The following is a 26,252-nucleotide window of genomic DNA, read 5'->3' on the forward strand; positions in this document are numbered from 1 at the left end:
TGCCCTGTGCTCCTTCTACCTTGGTCTATGTATTTTTCTTTCAATATGTGGGACTAACCAGTATTCTGTAATACCAGAATGAGATGATTGTTTCTTAATTTTACATTTTAGTGGATAGTTCAAAGACCAGTAAAGATCAGTCCTCCTCTTGTGAGAGGAGCACACCAACTGCCTTTGACTTCAACCCATTCATTCCTGTTAGGAATTGCTCTCATGAGTGGCAGATTTCTTGATGAGGTTCATACAGAACGGGTTGTATTTAAAAGAAAACAACTTACTTGGCTTTCTGTTAATGTTAGTAACATCTCCTTTTTCCAAAAAAATTTAAGTATCATACTAAAAGACAATGTAAATCAGTTATTGTCTAAGAAAGTATTTCAATCCACCTTGTTTACTGGAATCTTTTCATTAAGCTTGTCATGATGTGGATGATTCATCAGCTGCTGGTTTGAGGAATTTGCTTCTCGGTGCCATACACAAATGTTTAGGAAATTCTGAGGATGCTGTTCAGGTAAGTAGTTCAATGGTAATTTCCACCTTTATTATTCCTATTTTATAAACTATTCTTTTAAAAACAGTGAATACTTTTGAGTAAGGGTGTTAAGCAAGTCATTAGTTTTTCAGTGCCATTGATCATTCTGGTTTGTGAATTCTAACAGTTTCTTTTAAAATCTTCTGATTTAACATGTCTTCATTATATTCTGTGCTGTTAAAGTAATTGGCTTTGTTGAATGAACATGGCAGTAAAGTGGTTTGTAGTAACAAGAGTTATGGGGAATCTGGAAAGAATAAGAGAAAAGTTTTTGCTCTGCTAGATGTACTTTGTCCCCCAAAGAAAACTAATTTTTTTAAAAAGTATCTTGGAGAGTGCCCTTCTGAAGGCACAGGTTTGCTGCTTCTTCTCTGAACATGTTAGAGAGAGGAGTTTGATTATTATCACATACCAAAGAATAATTTTGCCACCACTCCAGGTTTTGATCTCTAGGTACAACTCTCCTTTTTCCTCCCCAAAATAGAATGTTATTCACATAAGCAGCAAGATGCTGGCTTTAAACCCTCCTTCCCCCTACCCCATTTCTCTCAAACATACCTTAAATAATCTGGATACTTCATCTTTGATGTCAGTTTCTTGTTAGAGCTAATATTTTTTTTTCACTATGAAATTGGAAAACTCTTGAATCAGTCACTATAATACTTGGTAAAAAGCCAAACTAAGAATTTTGCCTTGATACAGTAGTGCTGTAGGAATCTATACTATTGCACATTTTTAATGTATTCTCATTTTAGCTTTGGCTAATTTCTACAGATTAAAGTTGAATTGTGCTTCTGCATTGTTTGGAAGTAAAATCAGAAAATTTTAATGTACCTCTGCAGTCTTTGGTTTCTTTTTTTTTTCCTTTCATTATTACAGTACTTTCAGCGAGCTGCTAAAGATGAACTCTGCCGTCAAAGCAACTTGTATGTCCAGCCATATGCTTGCTATGAACTTGGCTGTATCCTGTTGGACAATCCAGAGGTAATAGCATGATCTATTTTTAAACCTAAAAAACTAGTGGAAGGACTCAACATACTTCTATACAAAGAATGAAACAAAGTTTGTAGGTGCATATGCAGTTTTAAAAATTTGTTTCATACCTACCATAAAGAAACTTACAACTTTGTGAGGGATGGGGATTCAATCCAAGAAATTTAATGTGTTTTAGATCACAATGTTGTAGTTTTTTAATACTGAGAGTGTTCCTGCTGCTGGTGGCAACAAAGGCCTCACCAGAATGCCCTGGATTAGCAGGGATTTCTTGTCTGCAGGAGGGATTTAGTCTGGTGGATGCCTAGGGTCCTTTTCTCACCTGTTTAATATCCTGTTGGATGCCATTCAAAGTTCACCTGTACTTATCCTCTCCAAATAGAATTTGATGCCTTCCTAAAATAGCAAGTGGTTTTTTTTCAGTCATTTAAATTCCATTAAAGCTGATTGTGTGGGCATTTTGACTTCCACCCTGAGTAGTGAGGGCTTTGTTCTTCAGGTTGTGGAAGAAAATAATCCACCTGGCTTTCAGATTGTCCAAATGGCTTGGCTGACAGTACATATAATTGTTCAGGTCTTGCACATACCTGCAGGTATATTCAGGTCTTGCACATGCACAGAATCTTAAACCAGAGCAGCTTGTGCAGCACTCTTGGTGCCATTTCTCTCCTCAAATGTGTAACCCCAGTCCTTGGAGTTTATGCCACCTTGTGTCATTAATCAGATGGCTGGTTAGGGGGGAAGTGGTTACAGGGTAGTCACTTGAACCCTCCCTTCACTGTATGTGGTGTATGAAGTAGCGGGCTGATAGTATCTCATATTCTTAAGATTCTGTTTTCAGTTGGTTTTCGTGTTCACATTTAGTTAGAGTTGAGCCTTCCTCTTAAAGGCGGGAGGAGAGGAAAATCTTTCAATAAAGACAATTATCATGACAAAGGACAGAACTAGAAAATGCTTTTAAAACTAATTTTCTTTTTGAAAACCCTGCTGCCCTAAGACTTAGAACTGGGCTTTGAAGCCTGGAAGGAAGGTCTGAGTCCCTTAACAGTTCCTGTTGCCTTTCTTTCCATGTTTATGTTTAAATTTGATCATGTCAAGTGCCTCTAAAAAAAACCCCCAAAAATGTAGGTAGTGAAGGTATGTTAAGATTTGAAGAACATGAGAGCAGTCCTTCCTTCCTCCTGCTTTTACACACAGTGTGTGCACACAGTAACTGAACGTGCCTCATGTAGGGTGTTTGAGGGCTGAACAAGCCTCAGCTGGAGGAGCTGTGGTAGTGTTTAGCATATGAAGGATGTGGAGGAAACTCCCTCTCGTGGCACTTGGAAAATGAGGAGGTAAATGATGCCTGACTTCAATAAAATGGGATGGGGTAGGGGAAAGCAAGAGCTAGACCTAGAGGTGAGTGGTTCCTGTTTTTGCAGAATTTCATTTAGTAGCTAGGGTGTTGTGCTAGAGCTCCATCATGGTTAAGAAAGAGAAGGGAATAGGATTTTGTAATTTTTGTAATTTCACCTTTTCTGTAGAAGACTAGAAATACATAATAGCGCTTCTCCTGGGTGCCTCATTAGTATTTCCAGTTTCCTAATTTGAGAGGGTTTGTCTGCTCAGTACCTTTTTCAAAGGTAGAGATGTTACTCCAGTCTCACCAGCAATTTTACTTAAAGTATTTTCTATAACATTTGTGATGTGTTTCCAATGCAATGTTTGTCTTTTTGTAGACTGTGCCAAGAGGCAAAACATTACTGCTCCAAGCCAAGGTAAAAACTAAGGCATTTTCTAATTTAATTGTCTGAGATGAAAGGGCATTTGGGAAGTTGTGTTTTCAGGGGCTTGGGGAAGGGGGAGTGGGTGTTAAGTGGTGGTGTCCCTCACCTGTAATCTACTGTCACTGTAAACTCCTGTCATGTAAATGTGCATTAATGTGCATGATACACATTTATGTGTGCTCCATAGGTATGTGGTACTAGGCCAGCCATCACACAGATCCCACATCACTGACAGCTCCTGCAAGTGTTAGAACCTTGATAAGTTTTTCAACCAAAATTTGGCTACAAAAATTTTGAAAATTACAATTCTCCATTCCTTGTCTGTTCCAACTGGTTCCTGCCTTGGGCCTGTTGGGATTTTCTGGAGCTTTTGGATTAGTAGAACCCTTCAGGTGCTCTTCAACTATACGTGCTTCAATCTGCCCTCTTTACCAACTTGGAATATCTGTAATAATTCCTTTGCTGTGGGTAATGTGGGGATATTGCAACATGCAGTAGCCAGTTCACCTCTTTTCTTTGGACTCTTTTGTAACATGATTTTTTAAGCATTAATAGCAAGATTATCTGCATATCCTGAAGTGAGGGAGGCTAACAGGTATATGTTTGGGGGTTTTTTCCTTGTTTTTTTTTCCCCCAGGAGGAATTTACTGGCTATGACTTTGAGAACAGATTGCACGTCCGCATACACGCAGCCTTAGCCTCTCTAAGGGAAGTGGTTCCACAGTGACTGTCAGGAAGGCTTGCTACCCTTTCCCACAGTTCCTGCACTTTAGGATGAAGCAGAAGAAAGAGCTGTTGGGAAGTCCAGCTTTTCTTCTGAAAACCACTTGTGCCAGAGACACTTTCCTAGTATGGCTGAGTAAAAACATTACAATTTTAACTAAAGGTAAACAACCAGGAAGAAGGTTAAGTGACCTTGTGTTTTTAACTCTTTATTTTTTATTTTGTTTAAACCAAGCTGAACAAAATTACTTGTAACTCTGTGGGTGAGCCTAAATAAGCACATCATTTGCTTCAACAACATTGGCAAGGTTGATTTTTACCTTTTAAAACAGATCTATGTCTAACATTTTCCAGGAGGAACACTTTTGGTTTGATTAGAATAATGCAATATAAGTAATTGGTTTAAATGTTGAAGTTGGAAGTGGTCAGAATACTCCTTTTTCTCCAAGTATTAGCCAGCACACAGGAGGAGGAGGAAAACTGTTCAGCTACAAAAAGCAGATATTACTAAATTTTAGTGGCTTTTGCCAGTTACCTCATGATGGCTAATGGTGAATTTTAAACCTCTCACCCCCTTCTGTTCTTTATCCCTTTCCTCCCAACCCAGCTCATATTTGTGATATCAGTGATGTCAATATTTAAGTTCTTTGCTTTTGGTACATTCCAGACAAATACTTTGACATGCAGCAGTAGCTTGGGCAGTTCTTATTTCGCTCTTATGTTCTGAATATCATGTTAAGATTTTACACATTTTTCAGTCAAGCTGCTGGATCCTTATAGCAGTGACCTTTAAAGGTATTTTAAAAACCCGCAACCAAAAAAATGCCAACCCACAAAACTGCTTTGGTAGTTACACCAATATTACAATATCTTCAGTCTCTGTATAGTATTTCAAGCCTGTGGTGTTAAGTAATTGAAATACCTCAGAGATCCTAAAACTTTTGTCATGGCCATATAGTTTTTAATACTTGGTGATCAGTGTGCTTATCTGTAGCTTTTTTTTTTTACTTTTGTCTGTAATGTTTCCTTATGTTTTATATTCAGCTAATATTCTAGGAAGGTAAATATTTTTTTAAAGAAGCTTATGAATGGAAATCTGACCATAAAGTTAGTTGAATTATGTTACTTTGCAAAGCTAAGAAAACTGGATATCCTTGGAAGTAGTTTTCCAAAAGCCTTATCTTTACTTTGGTCAGGTTGCCTTAAACAGTTCCTTAGCTTAAGCTCTTTTTTTTGTTTTGTTTTGTTTTTGGTGTTTTTTTTTTTTTTTTGTTTGTTTGTTTCGTCTTACCTTTTTGTAGAGCATGTTGCCAAAGTTCTAGACTTTGCCCACACCTAACCTTCATTGATTTGCTTTTGAGGTTACATCTAAAGCAAGACTGATATGGAGGAGAGAAGTAATGTCCTGTTTGGTAGGCCAGATGAAATGGTTGAGACACTTACTTCTCTCTAGAAAGACACAGTTCTGCTATGAAAGGCATTCCTAGAGCAGTTTAACACTTCTGTTGCAGTTCCTGAAGGAGAGGAGGAACTCTTTATAAAGCAGTTTTATTTTTCTATAATCTGTGTGTTCCACTTTGACAGTAATACTGAGTCCTAAATGAGTGTTCAACCTTATTTGGTCAATCCAAATAAATATTGAGTAGAAAATGATATATTGTATATGTATATAGTGACTGCTTAGAGTTCAAATAATTATTTTAAAAATGGGCTTTAATGTACTTGAAATCTTATTTTGTCCTATCTGACTCTTAATGTTTTTCAATCAGACAGTCTATTCTGGGTAAATAGCTGGGAATGGTGCAGCTACTGGCAAAATTCTTTTTACATACACTCTTTAAATATGATGTGAAACTTGGCTGTTCAGGACACAAAGCACCTGCATGCAATTTGTGTTGGGATATTTAGTCTGCATACTTGGAGGTAGCTAGAAAACTGTAGTAAATTTACTAAAAGGCCTCACCTGTTCTCACCGGGCCAGGAGTGGGTATAGAAAGACATTATATGTTCATGTAACAGTTCAATAACTCTGTGCAAAGTGCAGCTTTCCTGTGGGCTTAGCAAATCATCACAACTGTATGTTTCTGTATTAATTACTTTATTTTCCCCCTCTCCTCATAGGAGACCCTCCTACACTGTATATGGCAAAATTATTTTTTATGTTAGATTGTGCCTGTGATGAGAAAAAAAAAAATAAATCGTCTTTTGTGTAAGTTTTTATACAGTGGAACTCGGAGGCATTGTCTAATAGCAATAATGGAATATGCATCTTGCTAATTAATATATTAAGGCCATCTTTACTGGGACAGGTATTTTTTGTTGATGTTGATGCAGTTTTTATCTCAGTACAGCTCATTTCAGATAAATAACTAGAATTTTTAGATGTCACAAGGTGGCATATTTATTGTGATGTACTGTAAATGTTGTTAATTTACAGAACTTGCACTTTTATATTTCTGAGTAAAATTAAAAGAAATGTGGACATGAATTTTGTTCCTTTGCTTCTTGAGTGTGACTTATAATTGGTGGCCTCCTGAACAAGATGATACCAAGTACTGGGAAAACTTCTGGGATGTTAAGCGACTCTGTAAGAAAGTTTTCTAGTCAGCAATTACCTCCAGCATTTTTTCTTCCATGCAGTCTCCTGGATTAGCAAGTGAGTTATATCATGTTGAGCTCAATCATACAGTGAATGAGCTAAGGTACATTTTTAAGACATCAATTCACATGTTCGTCACTGAAGAAAAAGAACCACATACAATAGTATTTGTTGCATTCCTACACCTTTGAAAAGTGTTTCTAATTTACTCTAAAGCAAGCATTTTAATTTCTACTCTGACTTTGAATGCTTGTTTCATATTCTAATTATGCTTTATTCCTAAATAAAATTCCCCAAATGCTGTAGTGAATTGCTTTTCGGTTTGCAACAATGTTATTGTCTTTGATTGTACTCGTGTTTAAGAACTGCTGTGTACCTGCTGAAATCTGAACAGGAGCAGGTGTTAGGTTGGTGTAGGGCTGAGCAAACCTTACAGTGGGGTGAAAGCAGAGTAGACTGTACAGCACCCAACTTCCCTTGCCAGCAATGATTATGAAACATCAACAGTGGTAGGAAGCACTTTCATTAGAAGTTATGCAATCCCAAACAAATGGGATCCCAAATGTTAAAGCTAATCTTAAGTAAATTTATGCTTATCTTTTTATTTTAAGGCAATTGGGCAGCCAGTGGCATCTGTCAGAAACTTTGCAGGCAGCCTAGAGCACAAAGGAAAAGTGAAATTTAGGAGTCACAAAAGTGTGTCATTATTGGGAGATGGTGAAAAGTGTTCCTGCTCACCTGGCCTCTCCCCATCCATTTCCTACCACACAGAAATTCAACTTGAGGCAACTTTTCCAGAATTAAATGCTGAATTATTTCTATATTTGATCACTTTTTTGATGTGTGTTTGGACCCCACAGCTGGACCCATCACAGGTTATCAGGGTAGGTGCATATTAGTTGCATATTTCTTCCCTGCCTCTGCTTAGAACCCCTTTGCACAATTGCCCAAGATCTTCACAGTCTACTGAACTCCCTGTGTTTTCACCACCAGTGAAAGTCAGTGATGAGGAGTTCATGTACAGTTGTCTTACTGTTAGCTCTAATTTTTCCATTGCTGGTTTTTCCAAAATGTTGGTTATCTTTTGATGTGACTTATTCCATGATGGTGTTCCAGTCAAGTAATCTGTTAAGCTCAGTGGGTCTGGCTGTTGGTCAGTGTTCTTCAGGCATTTCTGGCAAGCTGTGCTTACCTAGAGGAGATGCCCAGGTGGGAGAGGGGAAGAGGCTAAAAGGAAAAAAAATTACTTGTTTGACTTGAGGATTTGAGAAGGAAGGGAGAAAGAGATTGTCAGAATTTGCTAAGCTAAATAATTTTTGCAATAACAACCTCCCAGTCTTTCACTAAAAGCAATATGTTTACTGTATTGAGAAAAGATAGTTGTACTGCTGGGACATAGACTTCTTCCCAGTTAATGAATAACCTGATCCCTTTTCTGTTTGAAAAATAAAGCTTATCTGGGACCTTGATTTGCTGAACTTCTGCCCAGGCTCTGAGATTTCAACATTGTCTGGAAGCTATTACTTTCACAAAGAGGCAAAAGGTAGTAGGACAGGGCAATGACCTCAGTTGGGCAGGCTGCTCATGGGCTGACAGGCCCTTCCCTATGGGGCCAGAGGGTGATGTGTGTTAGTAAAGTACCTGGTACATTGCTCTTGATGGCTTCCAAAACCAGCAGTTAAGTCTCAGCACAGTGAATTAGTTTCCAGACATATTTTTTCCTATAGCTGCTCTTTAGTTTCAGACACACACAATTTTATGTTAGGTCCTGCAGCCTTTTCAAATATTTATGGAGGTTTATGCTTCAGTTCTGTATTCACCTCTGGTAATACATTTTTCTGTGGTTTATGACATCTGTACTTAAGCATCTTTGAAGCTTTTGCTGTGCAGAGCTTTGGAGACCTGGAGTTCTAAAAGTTTTCCAGAGAAGCAAATGTGCAAGCTCTCCTCTGCTCTGTTTTCACTGAGGATGGTTTCAAAGTAATCATGGCTACCTTTGCGCTCAGGTATGTGTAATGCCTTTAACAAGGCGTGTTGTTTCCATATGCTCTCGGTACAGAAATCTAGACTTTGGATTCCTCTCCTTACTCCAAAAACGATGCATTTTCTACTTCCCATACATATATCCTTGAAATATTCTTTCTATAGGAAGTCCTCCTTCCTAGTTTCACAAGTCATAAAATATGAATATTTAACATTTTAAATGTTATCAACTGTGTTGTCACTCTCCAGGACTGAAAAGATAATGTGAGAAGTTTTCTTGAGAAATTGCTAAGGATTCAAGAAGCATTTTGTGGTGAGTATACATTAGCATACTTTCCTGTGAATGAACTGGAAAGTTCATTCAAAATTAGCAGAGAGTTCAGCTCTGTACTTTTAAAAGTATATTACTTTTAAAAAGAAGCTGTTACAGATTTTCTAAATGCTTTAGCACCAATGAGTTTTAAATCTTCGGTACTGCTGGAGTTCCCCTCTGGTTTGTGTAGAGATGCAAACATCCAAGAATGCCAGAGCAGGTAGGTAGATGATGGTTTTCCAGCTATAATGAAGGCTGATCTGCAGCAATGTTTGTGATTAAAGTTTTTATCCCTCAGCAGACTCCTGATCATGCCTTGCCCCTGTGTGATCTTTGTCTTCATGATCCTCCAAAACAAGTGGTAACATTGAAAATACAGCACTTACACAGTGACCTTTTTTGTGCTTGTTGTATTGGAACAGAATACCTACTGTACCTGTATTGGAACAGTGTACCTACTAATAATGTGTGCTGGGAAGCAAATGTCACCTGCCCCAATCACCTGGGCAGGTGAAGTTTGTTTCAGGGTTTGCCCTTGCAATCATAAGATTCTGCAGTACAAACAAAGCCATTGTGAAGGAATAACCTGGTTCCTCTTGGGGTGTGGCTGAAGAGGTTACAGTCTCCAGCTGTGTCCTCTGAGCCCCTGCCAGAGGCCACCAAGGAACATTGCTTCTCAGGTGCCTTGTTTTACAGTTCAAATCCTTTGGTTTTGTATGTTGCCTGTGTTAAAAGGCCAGGCTGTAAGCAGGGGATGGTCTGTGCACCCACCCCTTCACCACAGAGGGGTGGAATGTGGCCAAAGCCTTTCTGCTTTCCGCAAGGTGCAGCATTAGATTGTGTGATGGCATCAGGGCCTGAGACTGAAGGAAGAATTGCCCTCATCCTGTGCTGGGAAGAAATGTCTGGATTGGCTGCTAGTGAGGAAAACAGGTTTTGGCAAAAGCACTTGCTTAGAAGGGTTCTGCCTGTACTGGACATTAGGCAAGTCAGCAGCAGAAAGCAGGAGCAGGTTTCGTGGTAGTGTGGGGAGGGGGAAAAGGCAGCAGCTCATGGGAATGTGTGAATGCTGTGGGCAGATGCAAGATCTTGCACTTCACCTTAGCTAAACTTCCTGAAGCTTGTTTGGGATCAGTCCTCAAGCCTGTTCAGGTCCCTTTGGTTGGCATCTCTTCCCTCTGGTAAATTAACAGCACCACACTCAGCTTGGTGTCATGTGCAAACTTGCTGAGGGACAGCACTTGATCCTGCTGTCATTGAAGAGACAGTATAGGAATCTTCTACAGACTTCTTACCAATAGTTTTGGTTCCAGTAAAGACCCTTGAGGGTCCACTTAATGCTGGTTTGTTTCCACCTTTCTAGCCACTTCCTTATCCATCAAACCCATATATCTCCAATGTTGGGATGGATTGCTAAAAACCTCATCACTTGTCCACTAATGCAGTGACTCCAACAGCCACGGCCACTAGATCAGTCTGGTACTGTGCCCTTGGCGAAGCTGCAGCTCATATTGGCTGTCTTTAATGACCTCTCTGCCTTCCTTATGTTTTGATGTATCTTTCAGGATGATCTGTACCATGATTTTACCAGGCACAGAGGTAAGGCTGACTGGTTGGTAGCTCCTACAGTCCTTATCACCTTTTTTAAAAACAAATGTGATACTCCATTTTCTCCAGTCACTGGGGCCCTTGCCTGACTGCTGTGACTTTTCAAATATGATGAGAGAGTGCCTGCATAATTGAAAAATTGTCATCTGAATGCCTGTGTTAAGGAAACATCCTGTCCAACCATCCAGGAGGCACCTGGGCAGTGACACTCACAGCACCTGGGCTGGGAGCAAGGTTTCCTCTGGAGTCTCCCACCCACAGTGCCAGTATAGAATTTGGCACTGTGGGTGGGAGCTAACTGGATTGTACAGCTGCAAGGCAGTCGTTCCTTTCTGTGGCATTGCCCAATAGTGACAGGTTATAAATGGGCCTGACTTGGCTTGGGCTGGCAGGCAGAATAATGTTTCTTCAGAGAGCATTTAGCTCTAATGGCTTCAAATAATGTCTCTCATAATTTCTGATGTCATTCAGAAAGCAGCTCAGTGCTGAGCTGTGGTGAAGTGAAAGACTTGCCTTCTCCTCTGCTACTGTGCTGGTTTTACAGAGAATGATCACCTTTCTCTTCTACTGTCACCTGCTCCTAATGATCCATTACAGGGTGTACCTTTCTGCAGTGAAACCAAGGTTGCTTCAACCAGTGAGGTTGTAGCATTATGTTGGGATGATGAACTGATTATGGATGTAGAGGTTCCATCTTTTATAGAGCAGTTTTCAAAGTAATTCCCTTTGTAGACTACAACCTTAGGTCCATCTGATGATGATTTATTTGGCATCCTGAGAAAACAGAATCTACAGCACAACTGGAATTAAACTGAGCAAGTTTGTCTTGTCAGGTAAGAAAGTTTGGGCATTCATGTCATCTTCCCATTTCCAGCTTCCAGCTCTACAGCTTAGTGGTAAATAAATGGAAGATCACCTCTTGTCAGTGCAATGCAAGGTTAGAGGTGACTTCTGAGAAACTACTGAACCAACACGGTCTGCCTGGCTCCATTGCTTGTGTTAGATTTCACTGCCATTTGGTCCAAGAAATGTGGCTCTGGCCAGGACTCTGTACCCCTGAAGGCAAAGAGGTAGGTAAGAATGATGGGAAAGTGTCCATGGATGCCAAATGATCTTGCTCAAAACCTATATTTTCTGAAGCAGGTGTTAGGGACCTAAGATGTAATCCATGTGCCCTGTGGCTAAGGAAAGGTGACTAGTTGGAGCCCTAGTTTTGATTCTCCTCGACTAAAAGATCATTTATTCCAGCAGTGACCTAAGTTTTTCCATTTAGGGAAAAAATGGTGGTGGTTGCCTGTGGTGGCTGGACTTGATGAGTTTCTGCAGCCATCCTTCCACAAAGAGCAGGACAACTGGTGCCCATCTTTCTAGGTGAGGTTCACCAGCATCTCTTCCCTGTGGTAGCATGTGACCAGCTCGGCCCTTGCCCAGCTGGAGAAATCCTCCAGCATGGAGCTGTCCTGCCCCCACTCTCCCTGGAACAGCAGAGCCTTTTGTAAAGGAGGGTTGTGCTTAGGTAGATTTCTAGATTAACAGTGGCTTTTTGTAAAAAACCTAAACTTTTAGGCAAGTTTGTCAAAGTTCAGTTTCAGAAATACCAGACAAAATAGCTTCTGCTCTGACAACATTTTATTTTCTAGGTTGCAGATGTTTGTCACCCACATAACAAATGGTGTTTCTGTCCCAGATCCCTTCTGTATCATGCTTGCTTTCCCTAGGTCTAGATGTGTTTGTTTAAGACATAAAGATTTACAATATGACTGGAACTAACTGCTCCTGATTCCAACAATTGTTTCTGTCTTTTTAGCCTCAGTTGCCTGGGACATCCGCCACACTCTAATCTATGGACTTTCTGTTGTCTAACTTAGTTGAGACAAGGTAAAAATTACCATGAAGCCTTTGTCCTGCTGGAGGTGGGAGTCCTTATTCCTGGGCAATGCTCAGCTTTTCCAGGGGAAAAGATTAACAGTACAGTCAGCTGTCACAAACACCTGGTCCAAATTATGTGATGCAAGAAAAATGAAGTTGGGAAATTCTCCACTTTTTGTTCTAGTGAGCTCTGATGGTCAAAACACACAGGACTATAAACCTGTTTCTACCCATGCCGTGTTTGGACAGCCAGATGCCGGTGCAAGGAGGAGATCCACTACATTCCCTGATGAGAAATCAGCAAGCCCTGGTTCTAATTCTGCAGCTGAATGTGCAGATAAGCCATGCACAGCCAGTGTTTTCCCAGTTGCCATCCCTCTGGCTGATGTAACGTCTGCAAAGACCAGCTGGCAGTAGCACACAAGAGTAAGTGCTGCAGAAAGTTACAGTACTGCAAGGACAGCTTACCATTACATCAGACCCCATGCACAGAGCAGGGTACTGAAGAACAGTGCTTGCTTCCTACATAGGAACATGCTACTGTTTGGGTTTTACTACTGGAAACTTAATTTATCCCTTTTCAAAATAAAATAGAGATGATTGGTTAAACTAGTTGTCCTATATAACACACCCACACTACCTTCCTCTGCTTGTTATTGTTTGCAAGTCCTGCTCTGATTTTAGTCTGAAAGAACCACATTTTAAACCTCATATTTATAAGCATCATTTTGCCTGGTAGCGTGAACTTTTAGCATTTGTGTACTATTCAGAATGAGGCAAAATACCCTCTCCCTGGAGTGCATTTAGGCAGCACCTAAAGTAGTTCTTCTACACTTGCCTGAGTTCATGTTAGTTTTTAAACTGGTAGAGAAGTGAGGCTGTTTGCACTTCAGGAAACAGTCAGGATGGATGGAGTTTACATTGCAATAAATCAAATTATGTTAAGCAAATGCTCAAAATAAAGCACCAGCAATTAGAACTACATTCCCATGTTGAACATCCCCAATGTTAGCTTTGTGTGAACTGTGTCCATTGCCACATCTGCTGGAGCTGTTCCAGTGAGGAGCCACCCAGCCTTTCACTGTGCTGACATGGTGTAGTCATGGGGAGCAGGCAGGAACTAAATGTTTTGCTTCCTTTGCTTTCAGTTCTGTGTGACCTGCACTGGCCCAACCGCCAGGCTGCTTCTGCGGAACTCAGACTCACACCTGGAAGCTGCATAGCAGTCAAGACAGATTTCAAGAAGGTCTGGCCAGAGTAGAGGCTTCCTACAGATAGAACAGGTATTAAACTCCTGCATCTACTGGTCACTGTGAGAGCTGGCCTCTCACAGGAAAGGCTGCCAAGGAAAAAGCTTTCCCTTATCTATGCAAATATGTCTCAGCATCAGGACCTGAGTAATGCGAGAAGTGCCTAGAATAAAAATAGAAAGCATCTCATTGCCTTATTAACAGTTTCAGTAGTCCACTCAAAGCTCAAGCTGCAGGAAGCTCTGTTCCCCAGCCCTCCCCACCCCCTAGAAAGAGACTCCTCCTTGCTTAGGGAGAAGAGAGGTCCCTGGAGCACAGAGAAACATACTACCTTGTCCTCACTGCAGCAGGTTTTCGATGAGGCTTCCTCGGAAGGGGTCAGCACTGTTGAACACCACTCACTTTAGACTAGATGCAAGAAGTTTCGAAGCCTTTATTTAGTAGCAATTAAATTATTCAATTAACACTAACCTCCAGACAGCAGTTAAAATACTGTACAAAGAGCAGCTTGCCCTCTAGAAGCTCTGTACACAGTTCAGTATAAACAGACTAAGATTGAATGCACCCCACTGAAAAGGGGTAAAGCAGCTGTGTGCACAGGAGGCCTCACTGAGGTGCTGTACTACCTTTGAAATGCACAAGACTTCCTCGCAGGGAGTTTGCACAGTACAGACACAGTCCTGTCCCCCTGCCATGTTCCAGGTCATTCCTGGACTGATTAGGTTCTTGCAGTGGTGCTGGGCACCGGAACTTCTAGTGCATGAAACAGATTCTTTTAAAACCTGTTACTAGTGTGCAGTTCAAATCAAATCTGTAGATATTTAAATGGCTCTTAATTCCTTAAATCATAAGGTTGGTAGCAAAACAGGAGAGCAAAATTCAAAACACACTGCACAAAACATGGAATAAATAACCTCTGAGTAATGTTACCAGCTTAAACAACTGCAATACTGCTCCAGAGATGGGAACACGTCTGGAATCTCCTGAGCAGAGCTCAGGCTTCAAGGGAATTACTTTAGCAAAAGGAAAGTCACTTTATGAAAAATTACATCTTTACAGAAGTGACACCCTTTTCTTCATTTAAGAGCAGAATATTGCAATTACTTTGTGTGCTTTTTAAACATTCCCATGTCACAATAAATAAAACCAATTTTACTTGTGCCAATGTTATCTACAAAATAAAGTATTCACAGAACAGCTGAAGGTGTTCTATTCCTCATACACCACAACCTAATATAGGTGTACTCAGGGCAGCTTGAAACCACAGCAACTTTGTCCATGCAGGACCCACCATCAGCCAGAAAAGTTATTCCCCTACCTTTAGGACTGCAGACCATGTACCACCAGATTTATTGCAGAGATGCTTAATATTCTGTTTGATAACGCGTCAGTATTTTCAGGAGATTAAGTAGAACAAGGGAAAACATTAAAACAGATTAAGACTTAGTTGTATCAGTCAGAGGCTCCTTACTGCATTTTAATAAATATCAGGCAAGTTAAAGTAGTTTCTGTCCCAGTAGTTGCCAGAGTAAAGCCAGTCCTGTGTACCAGTGTGGGGATTGGGGCCTTGGTGGAACCATCTGCAAGGAAACACACAGCATGTTAGTAAGCTATTAAGACTCACTTGTACGAGTTCAGAACTGCTTTGCTGCATCTTCAACAGATGCTATAAAATACACAACACAAAATAATTGTTGCAGGAGTCCTCTTGGTTTTAAATTTGTAAGTGAGTTTAAAATCATCATCAGTGACTACATTTCCCCATTTGCAACACTGCTTAAACATCTCTGAGATGGAATTACTGACACCAGAGTTTTGCCATTTGAAGCTGCCAAGATTACTGCGTTAGAAAGAACAGATACAGCTTTATTTCAAAGCAGTTTTGAAAAACCATTCTGGCATGCACAAGCAGTAATAGTTTTTACAAGACATGTAAACACCACAAGCACTGCAGTCCTGAAAACAAATATTCCTGGATCTAGACTACCCCTTATTTTTTTAAAGCCTTGTTTTGCAATGCACTTCATTATAGAATTGTAGAGTGACTGGGGTTGGAAAGCACCTTAAAAACCATCACCTTCTTTGACCTTTCTTTTCTGGTTAACATATCTTTAGAAGCCCTTTGTGTTATTTTTTTTTTTTTTTTTTTTTTTTTGCATGCTTTGCCTTGGCCTTCCTTACCCCATCCCTATATAACTCATCTCTCTAGTCTTCCCAGGTGACTCGTCCTTGTTTCCACTGCCTGTGCATTTGCTTCCTTCCCTTTGGTTTGACCAGCAGGTAACTCGGAACAAGTGTGCCAGCTACCCTCAGTGAGCATGAAACATCATCCACAGGCTGCAGGAAGAGTTCTGGATTATTACAAGTTAACTATGTTGTGTTACACTGTTGGCAGCAGGAGACTCAATCTGAATGCCCAGAAAGCTGATTCCATCTGCATGGAACACTTGCAAGCTTTTACTAAGCTTGTTATTAATAGAAACACTGATGTTGAGCACCTGCTTTCTTTCCTTTCTTTTCTCCTCCTGCTTAATCTGGAGGCACCATACAGCACACAATGAATGCCACTTTCTGTTTGGCCCAGTTTCTCAATCTTGTGCCTCAACAGCGCACAGTACCAGACCTCAAGCATTTTAACTTCCTTCTGTAATTTGCCAAGCCACATTTATGGCACAAGCCAGCTTGGTAGAAGCTGTTGCTGTGGTAATGTGCTCCACAGCTTCCTTTCACCATCTCACTGACCGCAGAAGGCAGTGTTTCTTTGTGTGACTCACTGTAGTGACCACACTCACTTAAGTAAATGATCTGTCTGCAAGGCAGCCTGTTTAACTCTGCTCCTCCCTTCTCCAGCACCATAATGTTTCAGAAGAGAAAAAGCACATTTGAACCAAATATGACTTGAACTCTTTAAAAGGCAAAAGCCTAAAGGCCACCAGTACTGCAGGGTTATGCTGTAAAGCAGGGCAGCTAACAGGCAAGTCTTGCTTGGCTCAAAGGACTCGAGAGAGCTGTGCTGGAAGAAATGCCTTGTGCAAGAAATGCCTTGGGAGTAACTGAATAGGTGAACACTCCAATGGTTTTCCTGCTGCCCTGGTTAGGTTAACTGAAGTCAACAGAAGTCATTCACCCCTGGTACTGTACACAGCTCACTCCTGCTTCACCTCCCACAGGAGGAGTCAGCTATTCCTAAATAAGAGGTGTATGGATCGGCTTAGGTGTGCAGTTCACTGGTGACAGCAGCTCATTTCAGAGCTAAAGCCAAACATTTGCTGTGAGACAGAGCTATAAGTACAGTGAGCTCACCTCTCAGATTAAGAAATTCTACTACCCCACAGCTCATTAGTGTGTCCTCAACACTTGTACAGGTCAGGACAGAGTGCCCCTCCTCCAGTGACCACCTACTTCAATAGGAAGGGAAAAGGCAATGGGAAGAACTAAGTCTGAGAGACATGTAAGATCTAAACCAGTCAGTGCTGTGGGGAAGATGGGACAGACTGCATCAAAATTAAGAGACCACTGCTGTATTTCAGAACTGAATTAAATATTTTTACTCAAGACTTAAGATTAACCGTCAGCATCTAAAATATTAAGTGTTCAACATCAATCACCTCTTGAGAATCCCAATTTCCAGCCTCAGGTGCTTAGGGCTACTTTTAAGCTACTTCAGGTACCTGGAAGAATACTGTGTAACTATCCCAGGTTTGAAAACACCTGGTGAGAGCTAGAAACACTCTGAATTCAGGAAAGGAAGCGAAAGGTGCAAGGCTGTCCAGCACGTAGAAGCTTTACAAAGATGTTATTCTCCATCAGTCTCTATGCAAACAAACCCAAACACTTCAGGAGAGCAGGCACAGGAAAAATACAAAGGCAGACATGTCCAAACCTGGGGTTTTGGGATGATGGGTGACTTCATTTCAAAAAAAAAAAAAAAAAAAAAAGAAAAACGTAATTTATTTTTACAAACATTTTTAAAGATATTTAATCCCAAGTGTTTGACGCTATTAATAATAGAGAAGAGAGGAATCTTGCTTACTTAAAGTTTAGCCCTACTGTTGCTTTTTCTGAGAAGATAATGCCAACTCACTACTATGCTTTTAAACAGACTTTGGTCAAACTAGATTCATTGGATCAGGTTTTCACAGTTTCTTCTCAGCTTGTGTGTAAGAGCTCCCAGCCAACTCCTCACAGTTTAAAGAAAACCCCCCAAAAAATCCCTAACACTAGCAGGTCCTTTGTATGCTAGCTTTTCCCTTAGCTCCTCTTTTCTAGTTAGGGGTCCCCTCCATAAGAAGGCAGGGTCTTGGATAACTGGGTGATAAACTTTGAGAACAGCATTGTCAGCACAGAGCCATGGGGCTGAGAAGTCAAGGGCAAGCTCACAAGGAGGGAGCATTTCCTCTTTATAATTTGAGGCAATTATAAATTAACCAGCAACAACAGTCCTTACAAGCAACCGTCAGAGGTAACATCTTTGTCATGTCAGAACCAAGAAGTACTCAGAGAAGACAATAGTTAGTGTTTGCATATGGGTGTGCAAGCAGTGAGGGAAGGAACCAAGAGCAAGCCTGGTGCTTCCCTCTGGAAGTGTTACATCCCACTGGGACTGAGTCTGCAAACACAACAGTGGCACTGCAGACCTGATGCTGTCTGCTCTTCATGCTGACAAAACACTCACTGCATGTCACCAGTGGAGACTGCCACTTAACTTGAATGTTCAAAGCCTTTATGTAACTACACACACACAGAGGCAAGGGCACCAACCTCGTCTTCCAGTCTTCCTCTGACTTTGAACGATTTTTGCGGGCAGTCCTCTGTTTTTCTTCTAGCCTTTTCTTTTCTTCACTAGCCAGATCTTGAAGGAATAAAAATACACAAAAATACGGAAGATGTTAAAGCACAATATATAAAACAGGGACATTACTTCATCTGACCCAGAAAGTAAATAACAGGCAGTAGTAAAAAATGTCCATTTAAAAAGGCTTCTACTGAACACTGAAGGTTACTGGTTTAGTCTAAGAGCAAAGCCAGGCCAGCTGTGGCACAGATCAGCCAGTGGCATCCTAGTATTTAAGACTGAAATATATATTAATCCATGGCCTGAGGACCCTGGAAATGTGTCTACATGACAGCAAATGTGAGCTAAGGGACGTGGCATATGCAGAATTTATTTCAGTAGGGAAACTGAAGATACGATTAATTTATTTCAGAAATTGGGCTACCTGCTTCTTGTAGAGTTTTGGGTTAAGTTGCTACTAGCACCTAGTTCCTCACCACCAGAGGTTTGGAATGCTTATTTCCAAATCACAAAGAATTGTCTCTCTGCAGTATCCCTTCATTTTTTTTGGTAACACACTAATGTAGCATCCCAAACAAGCAGAGCAGTTGCTTCTCTTTGCCAGAAAGGGTGATCAGAAGGTGTGAGGAGTAAGTCAGACTCAGAAGCAGATTAGATGAAAGTCAATCCCACTTTCCTGAATCCTCTAAAAGCATTTCATACACAAGTTTTCCAAGAATGATTCTCTTAACTATTTCTATCAGCCATTCCCTTTCAGCTACTAACCCACTGTGTATTATTAGCTGCTACAAACTTCACGCTGCTAGTGTATCATGAAGGAATATGGTCTGTTGCTAACAGTATAGTTATTTACTCTTTAAACAGACAAATTAATTACTGGGGATGCTCTGAACCAAATATATCCATCATCTTGGCCACATAACAGTTGTACAGGCAGGAGAGAGTGGTTGTGGGAATTCAGTGATCTGTTTTAGAAGCCTCAAAGAAATGGTTATCAGCTTCTGAGTAAAAAGAAGGAAAACTGCACTACTGCACTGTGTTACACCATGACACTGGTTTTTATTGCTAGATCTCAGACTACTTACCAGAATTACTTACAGTTTTTGCCCTCTTATACAGCTGAAACCAAATCAGGGTTTCATGACTTAACCCAATCAATTAGCAAGCCAGAGAAAATGAGAGTCCCCATACTGTTAGTCTACAAAGCTCACCATCCTGCTTTAATATTAGTCTAAAAGCACACTACTCCTATTCACTGGAAGTCTCATCATGTATTTCTAATTCACTATTTTAGGACAGCAGAAGTGTTCAACTCCCAATGAAGTATAATTTTGCATCAAGTGTATTTTTTGGCATTGCAGTTTCACTTCAATACTTTTGACTGCAATTCTCAGAACTGGCACAACAAAACACTTCCTCTGCATCAGATGGAAACAGACAAACTGAAAAGTTCACAAGTATTTCCTTAAGACTCTGCAGATATTGTTTGTCAACACCACTTTGGTCACCAGTCTAAACCACAGCAGCAGATACAGGTCACTGAAGAAGATTACCTCCATCCCAACCATCCCCTCTACGGGTGGGTGACACCAGAAGCTCAACACAGCCTGCAGAGGGTTGTGTTAAAGAGTTACTGCCTGGCATCATGGAGGAATGCATGGGGAACTACTTCCTCTAGCTGTTCATCTAAGAACTTTTTCTCTAGTCCCTCAGGTTTAAGAAAAAATAAAACCACCTTTGCCCATAACTGAAGTTACCTATTTCTCCATTTTCCATAGCTCTGATATCTGGTCGTAGCCGGCAGTCAGTTTTGGGAATGACACTCTCCATTTCTTTGTCCAACTCGTTCAAAGCCATAGCAAAGCTTGTAAAATTATACATCTGAAATTCAGAGAAAAGGAAGAAAGGTGATTTTACAACACCTCTAGGTACTCTGTTAATACAAAAGGAAACTGCTGTCTAAAAACAAACATCCAAGTGCTTTTGTATTACTTAATCAGTCAATATAGGATTGCTCAAGATACCAGCAAATCTGCACTGTCAGGCAGTGTAGGTGATCCTTGCTGTTTCTGTTTAAGGAGGCCAGCATCCAATTACTCAGTGCACTATTTCTCTTATCTTCTTTTTCCAGTCCTACTGGTATTTTCTCTATCTCTGTAGAGAGATTTCCCCATTGATTAACGCATCTTTTCTGTACCAATTCTTTGTCTTCTCAGCTGAACATAATACCCTTGTTTTCTGCCTAGTGGTTCTCCAGCTTTGCAGCCCTTCACACACCAACTTGTGCCATGCAGGTCTGTCCTTGGAAATGTCTGGCCTCTAATAAAACCCTTCAGTGTGATTTCTTACAAGGCTGGTGCCTCAGTCGGGGAAACAGGGTGGACAGAAGAAGTGGGGAAAGGCCTCATGCCACTATCTACATGAAGCATCCCATTTTCCAGAGAAATTCCACAAATCCTAAATTGATCCCTGTGGCAGTTGTACTTCCAACCCCACATTAGAAAGTTACAGTTGTGGTGGGGAGGCTTGTTACAATAAACAGGCAAATTTAGACTTGCTAATGACAAAGACAACAAATGGATGTGCTTTGTGTAAACCATACAGAGTAACAGGATAGCACACACTTTAAATAAGGAGAAGCATAGCTGACCTGTGCTGAATTTGGAGGTCTTGGAGTTATCTTCCATAGCAAAACACTTCCAGGAATAACATACACACTCTCAGAGTCAGGCAACGGCATCTCATCTGATTCCTCAGTATTGCCCACCTAAAGGCAGCACAGAAAGAAAAGAGCGGTTCTTTGAAGTCATGAACCATTTACAACCGATCATTCCAATACTGGAACTTACAGAAAATTATTTCCTTGACTAAAGCTGAGTAATTTCAGCAAAGAAACTTCTTGTCAAGGATTGAGGCATTAACATAGCACACATACTCCCAATTCCCTCCCAATGGAACACTATCAACAGTTTCTTGCATCAACATCTTTGTAGATGTAAGCTGGATGTTCAAGTGCTAAGAAATGTCAGTTTTTCCAACTCAACAATGTTCTGTTTCCTCAAGTACAAGCATTTTCATGCCTGATACTTAACTCCACTACTGCATCATTAAAGGTGAAGAATGGAAGCCACATTCCTCATCCTTCCACAACAAAGAAATGCCAGCACATAATGCAGATGCTGCCCAGTTTGTACACAACAAAAAGCCCTAAGTGGCAAACTGCAAATGTGAAATTAATATCCTAAATTAGCTACAGCTTCTGGAAAGGGTATGAAGGGTGACACATGCAACCTTGAGGCAGCTGTAGCCACAGGACTGTGAAATGTTTTTCCCAGAAAGTAAAAAACTCCACAGAAGGTTACTGGGGCAGGAGAGTAACTGGTGATCACAGTGTAGGTATGACCTGAACTAGATCAAAACCATTTCCCTTCTTACACACAGCTTTAAAGCAGCTGGGCTCTGATGCTGCTGACATTAATACCACCACAGAAGCAGATGCTGGAAGATTGAACTAAAGCCATGCTGGACAATGAATAAGGCTCTCCCAAGAATTGGTGTCACAATCACAGCTAAAAACAGCAGCACGTTTCAGAGATCACTGGAGATTAAAGCCGAACTTAAAGGCAACTAATGTTTTAAATACTTTGGCTATAGGCCAGCAGCTTTAAACCTGCTGCTAATAAGCTTTGCTCTCCCATGGTTGCATCAGATGATACTGAAAACATCCAGTACCCAACATGCACTCAGTTGTCCTCTGAGATGATTCACGTGTTATGCTTCCAAGAAAATCAGTAGTAGAAAGGATTCTGCTTCACTGAGGAGCCCTTCACCATGCTTTTAATAATGAACAGTCAGCAGAACAATATGCAGACCAGGTTCAGCTCCTCAGCTCTTAGGAAGACAAACAGGGCTTTTAGTTGGCTGTATCTGAACTGTGCTGGCAACCCGTCATTCTGTTCTTTAAATGATCCTGATCAGTTCTTCAGAAATTGAGAATTTGAAGCAGAACACAGCAGAAAATTATCCTTGTATCAAAACAAAGTCAATTCAATATCAGACTGTCAAACTCCAATCCTTTTATAGAAAGGCTACAATACAATGCAATTTCTGCCTTGTTGGATACAAGACTTTAAGATAGCGTAAGAATTACAGAGGAATAGGTAAAATGTGGATTTTCATGTGCTCTTGCCACAATGATCCATATTTTATGCTCAGTGCTACTCAAGTATTCAGTATATTGCTGTGAGGATATTTAACAGACCTGCAAAAGCAAGGTCTGCAAGACCTGCAAAAGCAATAAATGACGTGTCTGTAAATGAGGCATGTGTGAGGGCAGTTGCTGTTGCCTACATTATTCTCTTCCATGTATTTGCATTGAAAATTCTGCACAAAATGCTTCATCTTGATTGAAAAAAGACTCCCATTCATTCAGAGCAGAACCATCCTGGTCTAGCTGTGGGTCTACTATAACTCTTCTGACATTAGTAAAATATCATCTTTGCATACATGAAGGCTTGTCTAGTTCCCTGAAAAATTACTTTCCCCTAAGCTTTATTCCTATAAAAATGAAAGGGATTCAGGGGAAAATCTGGAGCAAGTTGCAAAAGGACTCTCATCCGAGCAGGTTCCCTCAAGGAAGGCAGAAGCATTTCTTGACTGGTAGCAATGTAGCACTAAGTAGTAGAAGTAGTATCTGGAAAACAACTACATAAATCTGAAAATTCTAATGAGAAGTTTAAAAAGCCATGTACTTTCATGCCCAAATGAATCCTTCACTACCATGGAGGGACAAACCACATCCAGACATTATACGCAAGACTTGGCTCACCTAAATGCCCCAGAAACATAGACTATACCAATTCCTTAGACACAAGGGTCAGTGGGAGTACATAGTCAGCACAGACTACCTGGTTCATACCTAGCCTAGTTCATACAAAGCCTTCAGTTTTCTACCTAGAAAGAGTTCTGTTAATTAAGTAGGAAAAGCATTTTCCTAGAGTCAGAGCAACACTGCAGCTTGAGCTTTATGCAACAGGATGCTGCATTTCAAAGCGAAAAGCAATAATCATCTTGAGCATTGTTGGAAAATGCAAACAGGCAGCTGAACAAAGACACAGGGTGTGTTTTTCTTTATTCCTTCTCCCTAGAGTTCTCCAGGTCAGACTCCCAGAGAAGCAGCAATCCCCAGTGCTTTACCACTCTCCTGATGACAAACACTGGAGCAAGCTCAGATACAGCAACAATCTGAACCTGTACAGGCACAAGTGCTGTCAGAGTTCTCCATCTCTTTTCTTCATAAATTTCTTCAAAAACTATCAACACCCAAACAAAAAACAAACAAACAAACAACAAAAAAACTGGCTGCAGTAACCAAAGGGGAATAATCTCTGTTTAAACTACTATCCAAGTGACTGTACTTCACCAGGTTGTATGTTGTCACCATCACCATTCATCCTAAACAAAAAGTTTACAGCTGACCAAAAGTTTGGAACAATTATGAGTGAGGTTTTTTCACAAGAGGAAAAAAAAAAATCAATTGTGAAGAAAAATAAAAAATTGCCAGCACTTCTACAGTTGTGAAAATGTAATAGAAAGCAATAAAAAATCTTTGTAAAAGCTGGGAAATATGATCTTCTATCAAGTTAAGAAATTAATCTGTCCTGCTTCTAAGAATCAAAATCCTCTCACTAGAATATGTTATCATACATGATCAGAAATGGCCCAACTAATGCACATGTTATTTCCTCCATGTAACTCTGGAGGAAGAGGCAGATAATGAACTAGACAGTATTTAGATCACACTAAGTTTTGGGAAGTTTGAATACAAATTCAAGAGGAAAAAAAAAAGCATTTTGTCCCTTAATATTGGTACTCATCCAATCTGTTTTGTATCCTACGAGGAAAGAGAAAATAAGTGAAGGAAATCGTAATGTTCTTAAATGCTACTAAAATATTTAGCTGTCTTATCATGCTTTTGAGATCCCAACTCTTTACATGATTAATACCTGTTTACTGCTTTTCTTCTCTTCTGTATTTTTCTTGTCATTTTTCTTGTAAGCTTCAAATGTAGCTGGGTCAACACTGTACAAACACTCAGTCCACTTCCCATACAATGCACAGAGTTTCTTTTTGCTGTCAAAAAAAGGAGATTAAGTTTACAAAGGAGCTTAAAGAGATTTATTTCCCCATTTCTGACAAAAATATGTGAAAGAAGAACTTTTGAGGACAACTTTAAAACTCCATTACTGGTATTGCAGAATTCATAACCCTGCTGTTGCAGGTTCGTGCCCTTGATAGACTCTGTTAAAGGCATTCAGTTCTACAGCTCCCCGCAGAACCAAGGGCAGTCATTTGTTTCCCATTTAGAATTTAGCTGTTACCTTTTGTCCTGAATGTAGCCTTCAACTTTGTGCAGCTCCTTCCCAAAGAGGCCGCAGGGCTTGAAGCTTAGTACACATTTCTCACCAGTTCTAAAGGCAGAACAAGAGAGCACTAATTACTTCCAAATGCTTTTCCTTTTCAAACTTGCCAGAAGTGAAAGTGCTCACACTCTTAACTTACTTATGGTTAGTTATTTCCACATTTCCATACTGCTCAATCCAAAGTTTGCCCACAATAATGTTATGCACACAGCATGTAGGATTTGTCCATGTGTAGGCTTCGTTGTGCCTAAGGGAAGGGAATAAAAATTAAAATACTGTATCTGTGTACAGGATGTCTGTTCTTCAATAAGCCATCATCATCCCAAGTCTTGAAATGGGCATGGCAGAAAGTCAATAAACCCAAGAAGTTTATTAACCTATTGCTACTGGTTTTACCAGTTCCTTAAAACAGTCAAGTTGGTGCAGGCACTGTTAGCATGGAAAGATATGAGGAAAGCCAACAGGACTCAGGCATGCTGGCTTTAGCAGAGCTGATGTCCAGGCACTTGGAGAACATCCAGGCCCAGGTCCCCACTGGTGCTATTAGCAGCATTCAGCATGTATGGGGAAACAATGGTAGCTCTTTTCATCTTCCCATCCCGTCTCCCCACAAAGTGATCTGCCCTCAAGCTTTGGGATGTGGGTGTTGGACACCTCCGTTCCTAAGCCCAAGACTCTAATGCACTCTAATTATCAAGGATTAGGCACTGTACCCCTTCAATTATTACTGATTCACTTACTCAAGAAGCTCCAACGTCATCGTGCCTTTTGGTTCTGCTTCCACACTCTTGCCCCAGAATTTGAGTTTAGGATAAATTGATCCATGAAACACAAAATCATTATTTAAGCCTTCAGCATAGAAAGCACTTATTGGTGGATGATGGCTGACTTGCTCTGAGAGAAGTCTAAATCCAAGATCATCTCTGCAAAATAAAGATAACCAAATCATGTATCTATGTATCAAGTGTAGTGAAGTTGCAGTTGTTTTTCCTGAGGTGAAAGAGATAGTTGGACCCATGCATAGTTGCTGTGCTCAGTGCAAGACATAGTTAAAAGCCTAGGCTAAACCGAAAAGATCAACTAAAACATAGAACATCCTCATTTTAAATAACTAAGGACTTAATATAAAAAAGGAACAAGAACTACCAGATCTGATAAGTCAATATAGTTACTTTTGATACTTATCTCTTTCTTAAATCTTCACCTAAACACAGGCCAAAATATTAACTGAAAGAAAAATCTGCCTTAGGTACAGCTACACCTTAATAGACTCATGTTGCTTATTAGGTACTCTGAACACTCCTGTACACTCTCCTTATGTACCATGCACATTTTTCATTCATAAGGTTTCAGGGAAAAAATAAATTTTGTAGATAAAACTTGCTTTTAAACCTGG

The 26,252-nt window shown here is 40.4% G+C and overlaps 2 protein-coding genes across 5 annotated transcripts in view; one reads left to right on the forward strand and one right to left on the reverse strand.

Annotated features, from left to right (window-relative positions):
• The window catches only part of TTC39C (tetratricopeptide repeat domain 39C), a 36,973-nt gene extending 30,468 nt beyond the window's left edge, over positions 1-6,505 (forward strand). The window contains exons 11-14 of the mRNA XM_053996195.1: positions 414-511; positions 1,412-1,516; positions 3,247-3,285; positions 3,932-6,505. Of these exons, the coding sequence (XP_053852170.1) occupies positions 414-511; positions 1,412-1,516; positions 3,247-3,285; positions 3,932-4,021 (332 nt within the window). The 3' untranslated portion in view covers positions 4,022-6,505. The remainder of the gene's footprint in view (positions 1-413; positions 512-1,411; positions 1,517-3,246; positions 3,286-3,931) is intronic.
• Positions 6,506-14,052: 7,547 nt separating this feature from the next.
• The window catches only part of OSBPL1A (oxysterol binding protein like 1A), a 76,692-nt gene continuing 64,492 nt past the window's right edge, over positions 14,053-26,252 (reverse strand). For 3 of the 4 annotated variants that reach the window (XM_053975139.1, XM_053975155.1, XM_053975149.1), the window contains exons 22-30: positions 25,597-25,779; positions 24,996-25,103; positions 24,815-24,904; positions 24,440-24,566; positions 21,085-21,201; positions 20,192-20,315; positions 18,401-18,491; positions 17,523-17,546; positions 14,053-15,219 (exon numbers count right to left, since the gene is read on the reverse strand). In XM_053975139.1, the coding sequence (XP_053831114.1) occupies positions 15,117-15,219; positions 17,523-17,546; positions 18,401-18,491; positions 20,192-20,315; positions 21,085-21,201; positions 24,440-24,566; positions 24,815-24,904; positions 24,996-25,103; positions 25,597-25,779 (967 nt within the window). In that variant the 3' untranslated portion in view covers positions 14,053-15,116. The remainder of the gene's footprint in view (positions 15,220-17,522; positions 17,547-18,400; positions 18,492-20,191; positions 20,316-21,084; positions 21,202-24,439; positions 24,567-24,814; positions 24,905-24,995; positions 25,104-25,596; positions 25,780-26,252) is intronic. The other variant, XM_053975158.1, reaches the window with a different exon arrangement.

Source organism: Vidua macroura, chromosome 1 (assembly GCF_024509145.1).
Source record: "Vidua macroura isolate BioBank_ID:100142 chromosome 1, ASM2450914v1, whole genome shotgun sequence".
NCBI lineage: Eukaryota > Metazoa > Chordata > Aves > Passeriformes > Viduidae > Vidua > Vidua macroura.